General features: G+C 42.1%; 1 protein-coding gene across 1 annotated transcript; it reads right to left on the reverse strand.

The window, feature by feature from the left end:
- Positions 1-3,052: 3,052 nt before the first annotated feature.
- Positions 3,053-21,174, reverse strand: LOC139296346 (zinc finger protein 107-like). Its single transcript, XM_070918722.1, has 9 exons — positions 20,904-21,174; positions 19,143-20,159; positions 16,551-16,724; positions 15,231-15,812; positions 10,959-11,720; positions 10,541-10,701; positions 10,163-10,384; positions 9,908-10,009; positions 3,053-3,697 (listed from the first exon to the last, which is right to left on the reverse strand). The coding sequence occupies exons 1-9, from the start codon at positions 21,172-21,174 to the stop codon at positions 3,053-3,055; spliced, it is 3,936 nt and encodes a 1,311-aa protein (XP_070774823.1).
- Between the last annotated feature and the right edge of the window lie 279 nt (positions 21,175-21,453).

The following is a 21,453-nucleotide window of genomic DNA, read 5'->3' on the forward strand; positions in this document are numbered from 1 at the left end:
TGATGAACATCAGAGCAAAATTATAAAACTTTGGTTCTCAGGAACAGACACAAAAAGTGTATATTGTCTCAAGCTCCCGTGTAGCTGCTGGCTCCAACTTGGTCAAAAGTAAATTGGTATTAATATTTGTCCTAATAGGAACTAAAGGGCCCAAACCATGAAAGACAGCAACAGACCAAAAGTACAAGAGACAGAGGTGTCCAGATATGTGCATGGCCATATGATGTATACTGTATTAATAAATGCAAACGTTTGGTCATTTATCTACAGGAGAAGGAAAAATACACCAAAAATAACAATAACATGGGCCAGAAATACAAACTAACCTGTAAAATCCAATGTAAGCTTCCCAGAGTAAGAATGCCAACAAATAAATGCAGATGGTTCCCACAGCTGCCGTCTGTGGGAGAGAACACTATCACGATGGCTGACATTTTTACTGTCTGTTTGTCTTTCACCTTATCAGCCATGCTTACCCTCCTTTTTCTTTACTGTCCACTCACTCTGATGGGAATCCTCCAGTCTCCCACTTTCTTACCCAAAATATATCCACTGCCACTTGTCCCCTTCATCCTCCTCCTCCCCCCAAATAAAACATTTTCCATGACGCTCTGGCACCAGTGTTTATGGCCATACAAGGCCGTGAGAAATTTATGAGCTGTCTGTTTCCCTGCAGTGAATGAGCAGGTCCAGGTGTCCTCACAAACTGTACTGATTCACTGCAGGGAAGCAAAGTGAGGCCCAGGCAGTGCACACTGTTAGCACACTTTGACAGGCTATCAAAAAGTTCACCTTGTAGTTCTACAGGTTAGATTTATGGCTACACACACAGACACACACAGACACACACACACACACACAGATCTTTAAACTCCTAAATGTACTTAGGGTGACTGGTTTGTTTCAAAGCATGCAAATTATGTTTAACATGGGAATGTAGATTGTAGTGTTAGTTTTAAAAGCTGCCTGTTGTTTACATTTGCCATCTTGCATTTGCTTCAAATATCTACCTTTACACCTTCTGATGAGTGTGTAAGTACACTTATCTAACACAAGCACTATAAAATGTTACATTTAGGTCCTGCATGTTTGAAATTACGGTTTAAAAAACCCCATAAATTTGACAAAATAGTGAGGATGAAGCAGGTGCATAAACACCTACTGAGAGAAGAGAAATCTTTTATGAGGAAAAAAGATGAGTGGACTGAGCGAGAGTCAGGAGTCCTCTGTGTTCAAAAGGGGAAATCATTAACTTCTTCCTCTAACACCTTTAAATAACTGTGAGGATGTTTGCAGTGAAGCTCTACAAACAAACCAAAAGTTACAGGACATGTTTCGAACATGACGGCTGCTCTTTTAATTAAGCGGACAGTCTGGAAAGACAATGAAAAAGGGAGCGTCTCTGGCTCTGACCTACTGTAGGACATAACTTAACTACTTGTGTAACCCTTTCAACACAAAACTAAAGCCATGTTGATCATAAGATACATTATTAAACCACATAAACAATTGAAAGTTTACTTAAAACAAAGGAACCAACAACACTTTCCTATTAGAAATGTAAGGACTGTGTGGTCCAGATGAACCAAACCAAGCACAGCATCCCTGCTGACAAGGCTGCCACTTTTTAACTCTAAGGTCTGAAGAAACGGGAAAACAATGATCTAAAGGATCTTTAGGCCTGCTACATGTTCACGTCTACAGGGTTTCTGCTTTGCATAGAGGCAAGAGAAATTTACAACTGATAGAATTATGTAAAACCATCAAAGGGCAACAGGTGATGAGTCAGGGATGACATGCATGAATGTAGTGGTTAAGAATACACATGAAAATGTCTCCATCAAACGTGAATATCTAAACCACTGAAGATCACAGTCAAGTGGCTACTTTTATATTTTGCAATAAATAGGAACTTAAAAGTGTGAAGCTTCTGTTCCTGCAGCAGCGCTGAAGAGTCATAGTTCGCTTTCTGCACTGTGATGTTTTAAAGGATGAGTAACGCTGCCCTCTGGTGCCATTTCATCAACCACAGAGACAAAACTACAGGCATGAACGAGGCCATCATTTGAATAGCGGCGAAGCAGTTAGTGATACTGGTAATAAATGAATAAGCAACAATTTTGATAATTAAGGATGTGAAGATTCGCTGCTTTTCCTCTGATTTACATGATTGTAAATTGTTTTTTTTTTGTTGCTGGTCAGAAAAAAACAAGCCACATTTTGATAAAACTAATGTGACGAATACAGTAATAATGATAATGAACTCTGCATGAAAGTCAACACTTTTTTGTAGACGAGCAGTTTGAGGAACAGGAAGTTAGATGTTGACAAGTATGACCGAAGTGTGACATCCAAAACTAAAAACACGCAAGACTTGAAAAACATCCAGCTGCTGATTTTAATGATCCTATAATATAAATCATAACAAAAGAGCATTTTAGGGATACGTTTTATGGAAAACTTCAACTCGGAACAATAGTCAGGCAGGATTTTTTTTTTTTATATCAATGTTGACATCAAAACATAAACCTGAGAGGTGCTTCACTGGCTCTGAATGGAAAGCCCTCTTGTGACTGTCAAGGGGAGAGTTTATGGGGATAATGAGCGTCTTGTGCTTCTACAGTTTCAGTGCTGAGATGAAGTAAGGCATATCTCTATTTCTACATGAGAAGCTAAAACAAACAGTCTATGAGTGAAAATCAGTACGCAGGTAACTGTTTTTAAATGACTCCACATTTTAGACATTGTTTTTTTTGGATTTCTAGCTTTGGAGGTGTCTGATAATGACGTGTGTGAATTCTGTATGAGGGTGCAATTCAGTTTTAAGTTATAATAATTATAAGACAAATATTTAAAAAAGGAGCAAACATGTTAAAATTCATCCAGATGGATTTTGCATAGGAAAATATGCATTAATGTACAAAGTCCGTGAGCAACGTCACAAGTTTACGAATCCCAAACAAAACAGCTGCCACTCACTGGCTTTTTGATTTGGTTTTGAGGGTCTTTTGTGTCTTTTCACCTGAGCAACATCCCTTTAGACATCTCTGCCTCAGCTGTACGTGTGAATGATTCTGTGCCGCTTCAAGTGGTGCATCAGGATGAAGGTTTTCCCGCACAGCGAGCAGCTGTAGGGCCGTTCCCCGCTGTGTGTGCGCTGGTGGACCCTCAGACTGCTCTGCTGCGTGAACCTCTTCCCGCACTGTCCGCAGCCGTACGGCTTCTCGCCCGTGTGTGTCCGGTGGTGTATGCTGAGGTGGGATGAACACTGGAAGTTCTTCCCGCACACCGTGCACCAGAACGCCCGTTTTCTCTTGTGGCTTTGCTGGTGCAGCTTGAACTGGTGCAGGCGGCCGAACGTCTTTCCACACTGCGAGCAAACGTAGCCCCGCGCCATGCCGGAGAGAGGTTTGTGGGGGGTGTGAGGCGGGAAGCTGCCTGGTGTGAAAGTGTTGTGCGCAGGAGGTCTATCTCCAGCTGCAGCCTCCGTCTCAGGGTGTTCATCTGGCGGCCTCAGATGTGCAACATGCGAGGGGTTTCTCTGCGAGTAAATCTGTTCCTTCTGCCTGTCTTGCTGTGACAGGGTACCCTGAGGTCTGGGCTGAAAACTGGACGACTGCGGAACATCCTTCTGATACTCACTGTTGTAGATCCCATTGCACTGCCTCTGAGAGGACAACTGCTGGACGCCAGCCGACTTGGTAGTGTTAGAAACGACATGATCCTCAGAATGGTCTGGGAATGTGTTGGAATACTCCTCTACCACACTAGAAAAGTCTGGAAAACCAGCATCAATGTCATTACCTTCAATTATGGATGACCAGAGCTGATTCTCTCTTTCATCCATGGAAAAGTCCGCAGCGAGCTGAGTCTGCTTCCCTGCGCTGTGCTGGCATCCATCCTGGCTGAATCGGGATCGGTCCTCCTCCTTCTCCGTCTTGACAGTGAACTGAAGGCCGCTGATGTCTCCTGCAAGCTGACCAGCGTTATACAAGTCACCGAACTCTGAGGTTTTCTGCCTGGCGACCTCTGAAGGGTTTAACTGATGGTCCTCTTCAAGCTGCTGGCTCTCTGGAGCATTAGCGGGATATTGTACAGCAGAACCTGCAAGTGACGGGTGTCAGAGGGAGACATGTAGTTGTCAACAAATATATTTTCTTTTTAATTCTTGCACAAAATCCAGTTTTCTGACTCACCGATCGCTCCAGCAGAGTCACTGATCCACAGCGTCTCATCTGGACTCTCTTCTTTAATTGTGAATGAAACAGTGGCATCTTCAATCTCAGGAAACTACATGAAGAGAGGATGGATTCAACTTTAAACCTGCAATATTGGATTTTTTGGCCACTTGGAGGCAGCACAAACTGTAAACACAACACTGACATATTAAAAAGTATATTTTGGCGTACATGTTAGCAAACAGTTGCCTATTTATAACTCACGCAGACACACAGAAACATTAGCAGAGTCGTGTTTCTGGCCACCTGACGCATGTAAGTCCAATATTCACTCTCCTTTCAGCTCTCCGTCTCTCTCTTTAGGTGCTTTACATCGCTTATTTTATCTGTCAGTTGTGTGGTTGTGGGTAAGTAGTGTACAGTTGGCGAGACTGAGCCAAATCAGTGAAGTTGCAGCCGAATTACACGAAAACACTGAATAGAGCTGAGAGGAACTGCAGAGTGAGGTGATGATTCACTGTGGGCTTGTCCCTACAGCCGCCACCATTAGCATTTGGTCCAGAGTTCATATAAAAACATTGTTAAGAGCAGCTTTAATTCATCACAGGCCTGTTCCACACCAGCGCCCATGATAATTAGACAACAATGCTGGGCTCCCTACTTGGTGGCCCCAGGGCAACATTTTGTTATTGGGCCTCTATTACCCCTATTTCTACCCTCTCAGAAATATCATTATTGGAGCTTTCGGGGGCCCCTGGTGGTCTGGGGCCCTGGGGCACATCTACTCATGTGTTATTGAGTAACATTATTGACATAAGTTTTAGAGTTATGGAAATATTCTTTATTTTCTATTCTTATTTTTATATTTTGCACATACTTTTAGTCCTAAATTTATGCTACTTTCTACTCTACTTTCTGATTCTGAAACGACACAGACCTTTATATCTCCTGGAGGATGCGGACAGTTCCTCCCCACATCAGTTCCTCGGTCCATGTAGTTTTCTGCTGCAGAAAAGGAAAGTGTAAATGTGGAAAAGCGAGACCAAAGTGAAATTAAACAGTATTTTAAAGGCGGAACAGCGTCCAGTTTTATACACAATGTACATTAACGCGTGTGTGTGAACGTGCAGCTTTCCTCCAGTGCTGCCTGTAACTCATCGCGGGTGTTATCACATGTTTGACACTAATATATCAACATGCACGACACATTCATTTGCTGGAGTCGTCAATTAAGAGCACGTTATGAGGCAGTTGAGCATCTCACCAAACCCGCGCTGCAGCTGCGCACTCTTGTTCTCCATCATTAGTAATTTCCTCTTCAGCATCTCATTCTCGCTTTGTTTTCGGGATATTTCAAGATGCAAAAACGCACATTTGTCATCGACTAGTTTAGATATCTCTGCCACTGCTGCTTTAACCAAAACATCCATTATTGAGGATAACTGGGTTTGAAAGGGAATGCACGTCGCCATGTTAATTCACGCGAAGTACTATGTGAGGAAGAAATGTAATAAAAAAGGTCCCTCCACGCTGTGATTCTTTTGAAAATTGCGAAAAAAGAAGCGACGCACTAGAAAAATGTACATCCCTGTGTTTCTAGCTAGCTGGAAGCTTTTCTTCCGTGTGGCGGAGGGCTCTACCGTAAATACACCAGCAGGAACGCACTGAAATTACATCCAACAAGGAAGAGGCGGACATGATGGCCTTCACCTCTGTTTGCCGTCACTCGTAGGTGTTTCAGGTAAAACTAAGAAGTGACTTACCTTTACTAGTCAGTCAGATGACTGTTCAGCCTTAAAGGTGACTGGATTGCTTGACGTTTTGTGGTAAATTAGCTCGGCCAGCTGGCAGGATGTCTATAAAAATGATGGTCTGTTCGAAAATTGTTCCTTTTAAAATACAAATTCACACTTGCAAGTAGGCCTACGTTTTCTTTTCACTTTCTTTTAAATATTTTAGATTTCCGCTTCATTGTCAATCCTGAACGCTAACCATCGCCAGTCCACTTTTGAAAATGAATAGCAGCCCTATTGTAACCCCATCTGTATCCTCCATTCATCTATAAAATACAAGCTTGATTAAAATAGTCATCTATAACCTAGTAAACCAGTTAGCATTTTAATGGCTTAAAACGACTTGATTCTGAATGCCCAATCTGTGATTTGTGACCCTAGATATCTAAGTTGGGGGTCCCTCAAGGGTCCATATTGGGTCCTCTTCCATTTGGATCAAATTCTACACCTTTTCCAAGAATGTGGTAACCCTGGAAGAAAAAGGAGGCAAGATGAAGAAGTAACAAAAGGGGGAAGGGAGAAGGAAAGACTTAACAGTTAACAATCAATTATTTACACTGATCAATATTAAAATAACCAGAGTGCCAGATGCCACAATTCAGTTAACTTAGTTTAAAATTTATTTGAAAATACAAAAAGTTAAACAAAGAGATTGTATCATTTCATTATATTCATTTTTTCAAATGTACTCCAACATCCCGTATAATGTGACGATTATTGTAAAGGTGTAGTAAATGTGATACCCGTGAATCATGCTACCATTGGTGTCACATTAACAATTATTGATCAGTGATCTTGTGCAGCAAACAAAGCTGACTGAAAACACTATAAATTAAGGAAGAATTTAACTCTTTGGCACTGTTTTGAAAGGCAATAACAATGCAGTGGCAGGGTTAGGGATTTCATTCCCATGTGAAATCTCACAGTACCATAAAGGGTTTTATGTCACCCTGTCAGACCTTGAAATGTGCTCCTTCTGTGGGCTTAGCTGGAGTGTTAGTTTTGTCAAACTATTTCAATGACCTCTTCAAGTCCAGCCACCTGCTCCAAACTGCACCATTCATTCAGAACCATTAAATACAATTTACTCAGCCAGTTTAATGGATTTTACATTACAGTTTTCCATGTGCAAAGCTCAACACTGGCTGTGTAATTTGTTCTATCTGATAGCCAATGTCATTAACCCAGGGTACACTTCATGAAAATAGCTCTCTAAAAATAAATATCAGTAAGGTAATCAAACAGAGGTTTCATGACTTGACTATGGGGACCCTGTGTATCACTGAGGTATTTCACGTTTCTTTAGTTATAATGCACAAGCTTCCTGCATATGATTTAGCATTAACTTGTCGTCCCTTTCTCCAAGATAAACATTACCATGTTGCCGTTTGCCATGTTTGGATAGTGGGAGGCCTCGCCTTTTGAAAGACCAAACCAACAGAATATTGTGCCAACATTATCAGGACATATTAGTATATTAACCCTCAAACTAAAGATAAGAAATGTGCTGACAGTATAGCCTGGATAATAACAAGCATGTTGGTCTGTTTTAAATCAGGAAATTCAGCTACAGTGCAACACTCGCTCTCATTACTTGTAATTTAAAGGAGACATTTTCAAATAAATATCATTAAAAGGAACACAGAACAGTGTGGTTCTGTGTGAGCGCGAGGCTCGTTTAGTCGGACTGAAAAAGGTTGAGTTACATAACAGTCTATAGCAGTGGTTCCCAACCTGGGGGTCCCAACCCCCACCAGGGGTCGCCAAAGCTCCACGGGGGGGGGGGGGGGTCATGAAGCCCTCTTGATTTTAAAAAGGTGTAAGAATCTTTATATATATACAAATATAATATACATGCATTTAATTAATTTCTGTGAATAAGACGACTACATTTAAAGGTTATTTTAGAAATGTATATTATTATTTATTTATTCATTATAAAGCTAGGCTGCTGGGACTATTAAAACGCATGTATAATAGTGAAATTAAAAGAAAATCATAATACGGACATAGAATTGTGTTCCTAAAAACATATGGAAAAATCGTCTGATACTTTGCAATATCCACAGGAAGTAATCTATTCAGAATTTTATACATAATTTTATGCTAGTTTTACACAAACCTCCTGCAGGTATTAAGTTCACTATAATTGTTCTGTGCTGTTATTGTTTTTTTATGCAATGAATATAATTAAATATACATAAAGATATTTCAAAAGAATTAGGCTACATTTTTGTAATTTTATGTGAGTGGGGGTCGTCAGTGTACATACAATAGTAAAATAGGGGTCTCTTAAGAAAAAGGCTGGGAACCACTGGTCTATAGTGATAGCACACCATGGCATGGACTGGTTTACATTTACTTGTACTATGAAGTATTTATGTAATATTATTTGGCCATTATCAGTCTTAAAACACAGAGAAGTATCATTACATTTATTTCAGTTAAGTGAAACTGGTGATCAGTCTGAGTAACAGCTTCGGCTGGAGACCAGGAGATCGGACAGCTTCAATTGCCACTTGAAAACACTCCATAATTGTTTGGTTCCTCCTCATAGTAATTCAGTTATTATCAAATCCTCTCCAAAAGGCCAGATTTGGGCCAACTTCGCACAAGAACAACTGTACCCAGGCCAACAATGCTCAATCATCTTAAAAGTCTTCTATGAATGAGAAGACGGAGAGGGTCACAGTGCTTGAAATGTGACAGACGCTAAACAGACTTTTTTTAATGTTTATATTTTAATGACCTCTTCAAGTCCAGCCACCTGCTCCAAACTGCGACATTCATTCAGAACCATTCAAAACTATTTACTTATTTAACCAGTTTAATGGATTTTATATTACAGTTTAACACTGGCAGTGTAATTTGTTCTATCTGATAGCCAACGTCATTAACCCAGTGATGGTGGTCATCAAATTATTGATGGGGATCCTGTATGTATATATATATATACATATATGCCGTTTGCCGTTTGCCATGTTTGGTTAGTGGGAGGCCTCGCCTTTTGAAAAACCAAACCAACAGAATATTGTGCCAACATTATCAAGACATATTAGTATGCAGCTTTAAAAGGTCCCATATTGTAGGAAATTCAGAAACCGCGCCACGCCCCCAGCAGGTCATCTGCTCCAGGCACAGCACGTCCACCAAGTACAGGGATGCTCATCCACCCGCTCAGTCTGAGTTATTCGACCGCTCTGCTCAGGACTACTCTACTCTTATTTTTGGAGGTTGTTCTGTTTGTCTCAAACGGCTCGTTTCAGACAGAGGGTGAACTGTATTTTAAGATACAGTATAATGATGTGGATCTACATCAAAAGTGTGTCTTTGTATAATACGTTCAGCAATGTCTTGATGAAACTGACTGATTTCACATTTTCACAAAAAAATCGGACAAGAGAAGGAACCTGTGCGATACGTTTAGTTGATATGCTAAATCCACGAACTTTGCATTCTGTAATTTGTCCTACCTCCATACTGTTTGGCCAAGAATGTATATCCTGGATGATGACAAGTACGTTGATCTGTTTTCAAATAGGAAATTAAGCAACCGTGCAAAAGTATTTCTTTTCTTCATTATTTGTCATTTAAAAGGAGACATTTTAAAACAAAAAATGAAGCTTTAAAATTAAAAAGGGACACAGAACAGTGTGGCTCTCTTTGAGGGTGAGGCTGGTTTAGTTGGATGAAGATGGAGCAGCTCAAGTAGCAGGAAAAGGAAAACATTTTGTGCGAAGTACTTGAAATGTGACAGACGCTAAACAGACATTCTTGTCTTTACTGCAGATTCTACTGCAAATAGAAAACAAATGCTTTTTGTTCTTCTGCTTTAGCTTTTGGAAGTTTTGGGACATGTCAAGTCAACGTATTTAGATCTCACAAAATGAGAAAATGTACTTGTGCACTTGACTTGACATTTAGATTTTATTCTACATGCAGTTTAAGGTGCAATTTCAGGATGCTCATCTGATTAAAAATCTTCCCACATATCTCGCAGCTGAAGGACGGCTCTGGGATGTTTTTACACTGGTGCCTCTGAAATAAACTGAAACTGTCAAAGCTTTGCCCACAAGTCGAGCATATAAAGCAATTTTGCCTGGTGGCGTCCCCCCCACAGTTGTGTTCATGGTCATCTGAGGCGGCCATATTGAATTCAAACACACCTCCCTCGTGAGTCCCGTCACTCACTGCGGTGTACTCATTCACGGCCACCTCTTGTGTTACATGTTGATCTTGCAGCTCAGGTGCCAGAGTCACATCAGAGCTTCTTGATTGCATTCCCATCATTGAATACTGATCATTGTGCATCATTTCTTCCTTTTCTTTGTGGTCAAGAAAAGGCAGATCCTTGATTGGTGAGGTGTATCCCTGCTGCTCACTGGCTGCTCCAGCACCAGGACTGAGGTGATACTTGACATCATGTAAAAGCACACAGACATTTTGTTCATCACTACTCTTCTCTGTCCCAGATGTCCACAGCTGACTTTGTTGTGGTGCTTCTGTGCCGTTATCAGTCCCTGCCTGACTTAGAGTATGAAAATCCTCCCCATTTGGCTCCAGCTTTACCATGACTGTTTGCTCACCAACTGCCTCGCCGTATGAGGAGCCTGGTAACTGTTCTTCTAAAGCTGCCAGTCCGGTCTTGGGTTCTGCCAGGTTCTTCAGCGGTTGATTATCAGGCATTGTGAACATCAGGTGATGTGCCTCCAGCACGTCCGTGGTCTCCCCTTTTCAGGAAAAAAAGGCCACAGAATTAAATGAGCAAACAGTGCTAATTTAACTTTTATATGCAGCAGTGAAGCTTGTCTGCAAGATATGGATCTAGTCAATGGTGGAGTTAGTAATGGGCATTTTGTTTACCATTGTATGACATGTTATAGCTCAAATGATCAACAATGAATCGGGTTAGTTAATACTGAAAATAATTGTAATTTGCAGCCGTAGCCAATACCTTATCAGGGGATGTCACATGTTTGTCTCTTACCATTTCTGTGCGTCTTCATGTGGCCCTTGAGGCTACTCTTCTGATTGAAGCACCTCCCGCAGATGTGGCAGCCGTACGGCTTCTCCCCGGTATGAATTCGTAAATGTCTTTCAAGGTGGCCGACGCGCTCGAAGACCTTGCCACAGTACGAGCAGACGAAGCATTTTTTTGGTTTAACCACCTGAAAAGACCTGCTCGCTCTCTGTTTGTGGTGATTCAGCGTGGCTCCCGCCATGCTGTGCAAGCCTGCTTCACTTGATATCATGAGTGTGTCTGAGGATCCGTATGGGGTTTGGGAGAGCATGCTGTTTTTGAGTTCATATGGTTTCCCTGGAAAGGAGAATGTGCTACAGGCTTCTACTGGTGGCGGGAGTAACTGAGCTATCCCCGGGAAGGACGTCATACTCTGCGCCGAGCTGCCGAGATACTCTGTACTGCTGATCTCCGTGTTGTTTTGTCCTTGTAATCTGGACATCCACTGCTGGCCGTCTCTCTCAAATGTGGTGAAGTTCTCACTGAGGTTGTCCACCCCTTCCATTGTCTGCTCGTTTCCGACATGAAACACTGGTTGTGCTATATTCTCCTCTGCAGGCTCAGATTTAACTTGTACAGGTGTTGTGAGAATGTCCTCATTCTTAGGTAGGCCATCCTCAGCTTTCGTCTGGCTCTTCTCCTCCGGGCGACGAGTATCGGTGCACGGATTCACTTCAGGAATCTGCTTTTGTTCGCCCATTTGGATCTCGACTGGTCTGGACTGAATACCTGTTTAAGTAGAAAGAAGTCATCATAAACATTTTTACCATCCACATCTTTTTACTAAGAAACTTTTAAACATATGTTGTGGCCATATACTGTATGTAGGTCACGCAAAGGTTGCTGTCCAAATTAAATATTCGTCACACAAACAAACAAAACAATTTTTTTTTTATACTAGTTAAATACATTTATTCCCAAACCAGCCAGTCCGTCTGTTTACATCCCGGTCTTCCCAAGACCTTTCCCAAACCAATTATAACCCTTCTGTCAAATAATCAATACAGTATATGGATATACAGTGCATCCGGAAAGTATTCACGGCGCTTCACTTTTTCCACATTTTGTTATGTTACACCCTTATTCCAAAATGGATTAAATTAATTTTTTTCCTCAAAATTCTACACACAACACCCCATAATGACAATGTGAAAAAAGTTTTTTTGAAATTTTTGCAAATTTATTAAAAATAAAAAACTAAGAAATCACATGTACATAAGTATTCACAGCCTTTGCCATGAAGCTCAAAATTGAGCTCAGGTGCATCCTGTTTCCACTGATCATCCTTGAGATGTTTCTGCAGCTTAATTGGAGTCCACCTGTGGTAAATTCAGTTGGTTGGACATGATTTGGAAAGGCACACACCTGTCTATATAAGGTCCCACAGTTGACAGTGCATGTCAGAGCACAAACCAAGCATGAAGTCAAAGGAATTGTCTGTAGACCTCCGAGACAGGATTGTCTCGAGGCACAAATCTGGGGAAGGTTACAGAAAAATTTCTGCTGCTTTGAAGGTCCCAATGAGCACAGTGGCCTCCATCATCCGTAAGTGGAAGAAGTTCGGAACCTAGAGCTGGCCGGCCATCTAAACTGAGTTATCGGGGGAGAAGGGCCTTAGTCAGGGAGGTGACCAAGAACCCGATGGTCACTCTGTCAGAGCTCCAGAGTTCCTCTGTGGAGAGAGGAGAACCTTCCAGAAGGACAACCATCTCTGCAGCAATCCACCAATCAGGCCTGTATGGTAGAGTGGCCAGACGGAAGCCACTCCTTAGTAAAAGGCACATAGCAGCCCGCCTGGAGTTTGCCAAAAGGCACCTGAAGGACTCTCAGACCATGAGAAACAAAATTCTCTGGTCTGATGAGACAAAGATTGAACTCTTTGGTGTGAATGCCAGGCGTCACGTTTGGAGGAAACCAGGCACCGCTCATCACCAGGCCAATACCATCCCTACAGTGAAGCATGGTGGTGGCAGCATCATGCTGTGGGGATGTTTTTCAGCGGCAGGAACTGGGAGACTAGTCAGGATAGAGGGAAAGATGAATGCAGCAAAGTACAGAGACATCCTGGATGAAAACCTGCTCCAGAGCGCTCTTGACCTCAGACTGGGGCGACGGTTTATCTTTCAGCAGGACAACGACCCTAAGCACACAGCCAAGATATCAAAGGAGTGGCTTCAGGACAACTCTGTGAATGTCCTTGAGTGGCCCAGCCAGAGCCCAGACTTGAATCCGATTGAACATCTCTGGAGAGATCTGAAAATGGCTGTGCACCGACGCTTCCCATCCAACCTGATGGAGCTTGAGAGGTGCTGCAAAGAGGAATGGGTGAAACTGCCCAAAGATAGGTGTGCCAAGCTTGTGGCATCATATTCAAAAAGACTTGAGGCTGTAATTGCTGCCAAAGGTGCATCAACAAAGTATTGAGCAAAGGCTGTGAATACTTATGTACATGTGATTTCTCAGGTTTTTTATTTTTAATAAATTTGCAAAAATCTCAAAAAAACTTTCTTCACGTTGTCATTATGGGGTGTTGTGTGTAGAATTTTGAGGAAAAAAATGAATTTAATCCATTTTGGTATAAGGCTGCAACATAACAAAATGTGGAAAAAGTGAAGCGCTGTGAATACTTTCCGGATGCACTGTACATGTACCAGAACACTCCTCCTCCTGGCTGTCGAGCCATTGACTGTCTCAGGATCTTTTTCCAGGTTTGTCAGCAACAATTTACTTGCACATTAAAGACAAATTACCTTGTAATATAAATAACTAATATTTTTTCATACATTGGTTTAAATGATGTACTTAATGCTATACAGTTCACTGGGAAGCAGAGTTTCTCCATAGTGTTTTATAGCTGTGAGTTTGCCTGAAATCAGGACCAATGAGGCTGTCAGTTTATATCACCCTTCAGATGCATCTGTATTTATCTGTCCTCATTGTCTATAACAACAAGAGGTCTTATACTCCTCCGATCTATTGGGAGCTCTTTTTCCCTCATCAAATGAGGCTATTGAAGTTCTCTTTGTCACCTCAAAACAGAGGAAACTAGCGAGCCATGTGAACAAAACATCATGACACACACAACCATCTGAGAGAAAATGTGAGGAAGCAGATTCGACACCACAGACGGGTAAAGCTTACAGTGCTTTGCAGTAATGTTGCCACAAAAACAAGTATGCTCGGATTACACTATGTGGGTTGCGTTCAAATTAATTAGAACAAATGATTGTTTAGATCTCATGGATATTTTGAAAAAGTGCCAGCCTTTAAGGCTATAAACACAGCAAATGCCAACTGCTGTATTTAGTGGGTGTGACGATTCCCACGTCCCCACTGGTTTCTCTGTTGCATGACCGTGAACTAAGATGCGACTCCAGTAATTGATATCCAGTGGATCTCATACAGGGGCAGATTGGAGTCCCGGGAAGCGGAGAGAGTAAAAAACACCGGTCGTCTTATAAGCCAGCCAGGCGAACACAGCTGTCAGCGGGGCACTTTTAGGTCACCCCCCCTCCCATTTACTGCCGTCTCGCCTAAACCACATAGTTTTTCTCTACTTACTGTGACACCGAGGAATGTCACAGCCACAGACTTCCAACTGTGGATTGAACTAAGACTGCAAGATAAAAATAACACACAGTGAAATGCAACTACCAAAGTGTCAGGGAGATTTGGAGGACCTTCAAATTAAGAGACAGATTGATTATTTCTCATTACGTATAATTACATTAAAACGTTATTCAAGGTCCGAGTGAAGTCTTTAAACTATAACTGAGAATCAAATCATTTATACAGTCGTCCAGTTAAATATAAATACTGCAAGCTGGCAGAGAGCCAGTGACCCCAGACATCCAGGTTTGATCCCCCAAGACCCTGTGAGCCTCCCTAATCCTGCCCTGCTGAAGAGTCCTTGAGCATGACACTAAATCCAGGTCCTGACCTCCCTGAGCAGGAAAACAGAAGGAAGAATTTCTTCTTTTTCAGACATTTATCAAGAGAATATTGCCCAGACTCTTTTGGGACAACACCCTGCTTAGCATGTACATCTAATCTTACTGACGCTTCAAAGGTCTTTAACTCTTTCCTTGTAATGAGCTTCAGAGGACAAAGTGCTTTGCTCAAGGGCAACTCTAAAAGGTAGTTGTTGACAAAAGAAAGATTGATTGATTTATTGATTTTCCCTGCCATGTTTTTCCCATCTGGTTTAAGCAACCTTAGACAAAGAAGTATTGTACTTACATCTTCTGTGAATCTTCATGTGCTCCTTTAGGCTGCATTTCTGATTGAACCGCCTCCCGCATATCTCGCAGCGATACGGTTTCTCACCCGTGTGAATCCTTTTATGCCTCTCGAGATGGCCGGCACGCTCAAAATATTTACCGCAGTACGGACAGATGAAGCCCTTCTTAAACATTAACCTCTTCACCGTCCTCCTTCGCACTGTGTTGTACGAGTTACGATACTGACTGTAACCCAGCAGCCCGCGGCTGAACGGGCTCTGCTGAAACCCACCGGAGCTGCTGCAGGGCGCCGTCAGTCCAGAGTCCAGAGGAGATTCAGGGAGACACAACAAGGAGTTCTGCCCTAAATTTAAATAATCGGAGTTGTTGCCTCCTGTCTGAGTTTGTGTTGTCGGTCTCCACTGCGCACTGTCCCTTTCATACGAGGCCGGTTGGTCAGCTTGTCCTCTGACCTCTTCCCTTCCGTCTTCCACATGTTCACATTTCACTTGCACCTCAGGTATGGACAGGCTGCTTTGGTCCTCATCAGCGTGCACCTTCTCAAGCAAGGTCCTCTCATCACCAACGTCACTCTGTCCATCTGTGGAGAGGCAATGATAAGTTGATAAGAGCCGAAACTCGCTATAAAAGCTCTGTAAAGTCGAGCGGAGCTGCAGATTCAGGTGATAATTCTCTGTAGGTTCATCGTCACCCCTTTCACATTGTCACACGAGACATCTTTATTGTGAAATATAGCCGCTTGTGTGAGGGTATGTCTTAGTATGTTGATGGGTTGACATACGGACATGAGAGGGAGGCGGGGGGGCCATCTCCTAAGGCTGTCAAACTAACTAATAAAGTAATCCCTTTATGGAAATTATTTTTCCTTTTAGGCAAAAAGTCATTTGAACTATTAAGAGATGAGTTTGCTAATGCAAAGATACAAAGTCTGACCAATTAAACAGTGTATGTCAGCATACTGTATAAGTGCTGTGTATTTATCCCTCATTTCTCTATTAGTTTTCAACAAACGATTGCCCGTTTCTAGTTCCTGTTTGTCGATGCAGATGACCAGGCATCTTTGGAGCTGTCACATGTTCATAACTGTGCTTATACAGTCAACCCCCTGCAGACAGACAGAGCCCTGCAGAGATGTTTAGGGGGGGGTAAGGTTGGTGAAGTACCACTCCTCAAAGGCAAACACCAAGGTCACATGCATCCACAAGGAGCCCTGACCTCATGCGTCCCACATCAGTGTGATAGTAAGTACGTGTGATTTGTGAGCGTGTCTCAGTCAGAGTAGGTGTGTTCAGGTCTGTCTGTGTGAGGTCCATGTTACCATCTCTCCCGTGGTTGTCAGGTCGCAGGGTCACTCTCTCCTGCGCTGATCTCAGCTCGTTGTGCAGAACCTCGATGTTGCTCTTCAGCGTCTTGATCTCATTTTCTCGCTGACACATTTCCAGCCGCAGCACCACCACGCCATCTTCCACAACTTTGGCGATTTCTGCCACGGCTGCTTTGGACAAGACATCGATTACGGAGGCAATCTGAGCCCGCAGAGCAACGCTGCTCAACATTGTTTAAAAACAACCAAAACAAGTGTCAGTGAAGCCTGAAGTTTAAAGCGAGGAGAGTGGCCCGACCGTCCAACGGAAATAACCCATTGTTGAAGCCGCTGAATGAACACAAACTGCCGCTACTTGGTTAGCTTGGTGTTTAATGTGTACCGCTTCCAGCTAGCAGCAGCTAATTGGTACAAAAGCATAAACACAGGTTCTCGTTTTACGGAAGTGATGACACGAATACCGTAAACACATGAGGAAAGGCGCAACGCATATTGCCGTGGCACTTCCGTGGTTAGCCAGTTGACAAAAAAACAACAAACAAATTAAAAGACAAAGACATACAGGCGAAGCACCAGTTTAAAACATACAGGAAGTAATCCAAGCAGTAGTAACCTATGAATTAAATTAAAGAAAAATAAATAAATTATACAGTACAATCTTAAAGGATTTCTTACACATTAGCTTTCTTAAAGATTAAAAGTAAAATTAATTTCAAAAACTGAAAACGTTGCATTGACTTTGAAGCAAAGAGAGTAAGCGGAGATTGTTTTGTCGAGGCTTTAGCAAAGGTCAATGATAAACGGCCATGTTCAACTTTTAAGCCAACATGGACGAGAAGTCCACAAAGTGCTCCGAGCGATATGATAGTTCGGACATCTACAGCTCCATGACGCTTTAACAGACTAAATGTATTTCAGCATTGTAATATCGTTGCATTTTAGAGTTTACTTTTTTGTCGCCCTTAAACAACAGTATTGTGAAATGGCCTGCCCCTAACCCTAACCCCAAGTCCCCACACACTGAAACACAAAGGATGTAATTTGACAACCATTAACTTGCTTTATTACAAGTTTTTAGCTTTATTACCTTTCCCCCCTCCCCAACAACATATTATTTAATTCATACAACCATATTCATTGACTCATAATATAGAAAGTTCATAATAGAAACAAACAGAAGTAAGGAAAAAAAGTAGTTCATATTACATCATTAAATAAATTACACAACATAAGCAGTCATCTAATATAATCTTTAACACGGAAAGGAAAAAAAACAAAACTTTTTTTTAAACACACTTAAATGTCAAGAAAAAAAACAAACCTCTACTGACAGATTTAAATTAAGTGCAAAAAACACAATAAATTGTTGCATAGGTCCACACCCACACCCCCTTTACTATGACACTTAAATCATCACTGGTGCACCCAACTGTTTTTAGAGGGCACATAATAAGTTGATTAAACATCACTTGTGTGTAATCAAGGTGTGGCAAAATCATTTTAGGTTGTTTGAGTCTGGAAGGTCCAACATGATGAATACAAAAGGCAAACATTATTAGTACCAGTCGGGGGGAGGATGCCAGAAACGTTCCAAGGCACTGAAATACCTCCAACTTTCCAAGGCACTGAAATATAAGTACAGTAAGATCATGATAAAACTGTAAAAAGTAGGGATGCACCGATCCAACTTTAGCACTGATGTAAAGTAACATGAGCCCAGAGAAAAACTGAGTTGACAGCTACAAATAGTGTCTGGGGTATTGTTGGGCGATATGACGATATATACTGTGAGTAGATAGTCATTTGTCATCCGTCAGAGATTTTGCCATACAAACAATGTATACTGTGGTTAATATCTCTTTAATATCTCTCTTATCAGGCCAGTGATTCCCAACCTTTTTTCCACGAGCCTTTAATACGAAGCCACATCCACTCGTGTCACACTATCACAGTTTGAATGTCTGAGACTTTGTGAGTGATTTTCCCTTTGCAGATTGTTTAATTTGAAGAGGTTAAACCAGTCCTGCTTAACTTAACAATCTCAACTGAATTTCCATAAAATGTAGTATAGCATGATGTACGTCAATATCGCAATATAAACGTACTGGATTTATACATTTTGCCCACTCCATGTTTATGTACAGAAAACCTTCTAATCCTATGAAATTGTCTCCCTAATATCCAAGATATTAACATGAAGTCAATTGAATCATTTTCATTTGGCAGTCAGTATTTCAAATCTTCTTGTACTGTTGATGTACAAATACCTGTCAATTCACAGTAATAAATCCCACACTGTGATTACAATGATGTAATGATAAAGAATGAATAGATGCATTGCCCAGCCCTGATTGAGAGAAAAATAAATCTGAAAATTTCCAACATATGCAGTACACTGGTTAGAGCAATTAATAAATATAACAATCACGTTTTTCACCACCCATGGTTTGAAAACTACCAGCAGCTCTGCCTTTCCCCTTGAAATGCAAGTTAGACATTTTACGGTTTCATTCAATGCATCAAAACTGTCACTGTACACTGGTAAGCTAAACAAGCGTTTGTGCAAACTCCCTTAATGAGCGTCACCGAAAGCCCCAGTGTCTGAGGGCCGTCTTCCCTGCAGGTGAATCTCTTGATGTATTTTGAGGTTACCCAGCACTGTGAAGCTTTTACCACACAGCCCACAGCTGTACGGCTTCAGGCCGCTGTGGAACCGCTCGTGTCTCAGGCAGTTGTCCTGCCTCGAAAACATCTTGCCGCAGATTTTGCAGCTGAAGGGCCTCTCTCCCGTGTGCACACTTTGGTGCGTCTTCAGCCGGGTCTTCTGGGTGAAAGATTTCCCGCATTCGAGGCACCTGAAAGGTTTAAAGGGTTGGTGGGTGGCCTTGTGCTCTTCCAGCTGAGACAAGCGGGGGAAACCCTTGTTGCAGACCGAGCAGATGAACAGTTTCTGGTTTGTTCTCCAGACAGTCATTGTTTTTTTTGCTCTCGGGTTGTTTCTGCTGAGGATGTGACCTTCTGTGTTTGGTCCTAACGTATCTGTTGTGGACCTCTGTGCATGCAGCGAGGCTAGCGACGGCCCGGCCTGTTGCGTAGCAGACTGCAAGCACTGGTCCTGACTGACTGCAGGCTCAGGGTGTGAAGCATGTCTGAACGGTTCATTACGGGTACACTCTGAAGTGGTACTTCCCATGCACATAGGTCGAACCTCCACCTCTACCTTTATCGGCACACTTAAGGAATCATCTGCAACTTCCTCTGCGTCAGTTGATAAAGAGTTAAAGGGACTTTCTGTATTTCTAGGAGCAGCGTATTGCTCAGGGTGAGGGGGGAAAAGCTGTATGTGCTGCTGTATTGCAACAGAGCTTTTCTCAAACATGCTACAGGCAGGAGGAGGCCAGACCGGGTCATCTCGTTGTCTCGCCTCAAAGCAAATGTCTGCTGTTGCAGTGTTGTCTGTTGTTTCCTGGGTGGCAAGTTCATCTGCTGGCTCATGTTTCACTGCTGGCCTCTTGTCACAGTCCTCCTCTGTTCCACGTCGAGGCTCGCAGAGTGTCTTTGGTTCCAGATACGCTGCACATGTTTCTTGATCTTCTTCTTCGTCTGCAATTGACAAAGAAAATGGCAGGTACAAATGAATTTCACTGATGCAAATCAACAAAGCAAGAACACACCTGTTTTTATGCACATTTTCACTGGCACTCGGCACGTCATCTTGTTTGTGGGTTCTTCTTCTGTAATTATTTAACTGCACTACATTGGCTTGGCAAACTGGCAGGTTTTTAATTGGAACAGTATAACCCCGTGGCTATGTACTCACCTTCTTTACCTGTACCTTAGTACATTTTTAGACCTGAAACAAATAGTCAATAATTCAATTAGTCAATCAATATAAATTTAGTTGCGGTCTTTAACTTCAACAATTCCCGAAATGTTTCCTAGTTCCATCTTTTTAACTGTGAGGATTATGTGGTAGTAAACTGCATTACTTTCTGTTGTGGAGTGTTGCTCAGACAAAGCAAGCAATTTCAGGATGTCATCTTGGACTTTAAGAAGTTGTGATAGGCATTTTTCACTATTCACTAACATCTTATTACCCAAACGATTAACCAATTAATAGGGAAAATAATTGGCAGGTTAATCTAAAATTTTAATATTGATTAATTTGCTTTTCAATTGGGTGGATTGGATGATATAATTAATCGCTAAGTATCTTAAATTATATTCTACCAAGCAAGGAAGGTCGTGTAAAAGAAAAACCTGAATTTCAGAGTTTTTGAATGAAGTTTGGTGTGACGGTTCTCTACAGACCCAGGCGTGGGAGCTAGCTTACCAATTGCTTCTCACCTTTTCGGTGGACCTGATTCCCGGCTGCTATTTGCTCCTCTGTGTCCTCTGTAACTCTGGTCGTTGCTGCTTCTTGGGCTTTGCAGAGTTCAACCTCCATCAGCTTCAAACTTCTTTTGAGCTCCTGAATCTCACTGTCCCTCCGACACATCTCCAGACACAGAACTACAGTGCCGTCCTCCACCAGCTTAGTTATTTCGGCGACCGCAGCTTTCGCTAACACATCCATGATGGCGGCGACCTGCGTACCAAAAGAAGAGGGGAAAGACATCCTGCCGAGGGAAAGTAAGAACTCAGCAGAAGCAAATTTCAAGCTTTATCAAGCAGCTGGGGCTTCTGCAGTGAACGACGCATCTTTCCAGCTGTTTTATTTTGGTTTACTTCCGGAAAAATTAGAGGGCGGATGTGACGTAGACGGCAACTGTAATAACTGTCCTAATAAACGTGAATCTCAACTTTCTCTCTCCCATTTAGTTGTTAGCAAGAAAATATCTATCTTTTGTATTGGTGTAAACTGGACCTGGACTATACTTAATGTGCTTTTTCTAAA

The sequence above is a fragment of the Enoplosus armatus genome, chromosome 14, assembly GCF_043641665.1.
Source record: "Enoplosus armatus isolate fEnoArm2 chromosome 14, fEnoArm2.hap1, whole genome shotgun sequence".
NCBI classification, from domain to species: Eukaryota; Metazoa; Chordata; class Actinopteri; order Centrarchiformes; family Enoplosidae; genus Enoplosus; species Enoplosus armatus.

Excerpts from the sequence above, each read along its gene's own strand:
- LOC139296346 (XM_070918722.1), bottom strand. The coding sequence starts at position 21,174 with ATGTCTTTCCCCTCTTCTTTTGGTACGCAGGTCGCCGCCATCATGGAT. Across the intron at positions 16,725-19,142 it reads CTCAGACACTGGGGCTTTCG|CCGTGGCAGAAATCGCCAAA; the intron begins GTGACGCTCATT and ends TGTCCAAAGCAG. Across the intron at positions 10,385-10,540 it reads TTGGTGAGCAAACAGTCATG|TATCACCTCAGTCCTGGTGC; the intron begins GTAAAGCTGGAG and ends CATGATGTCAAG.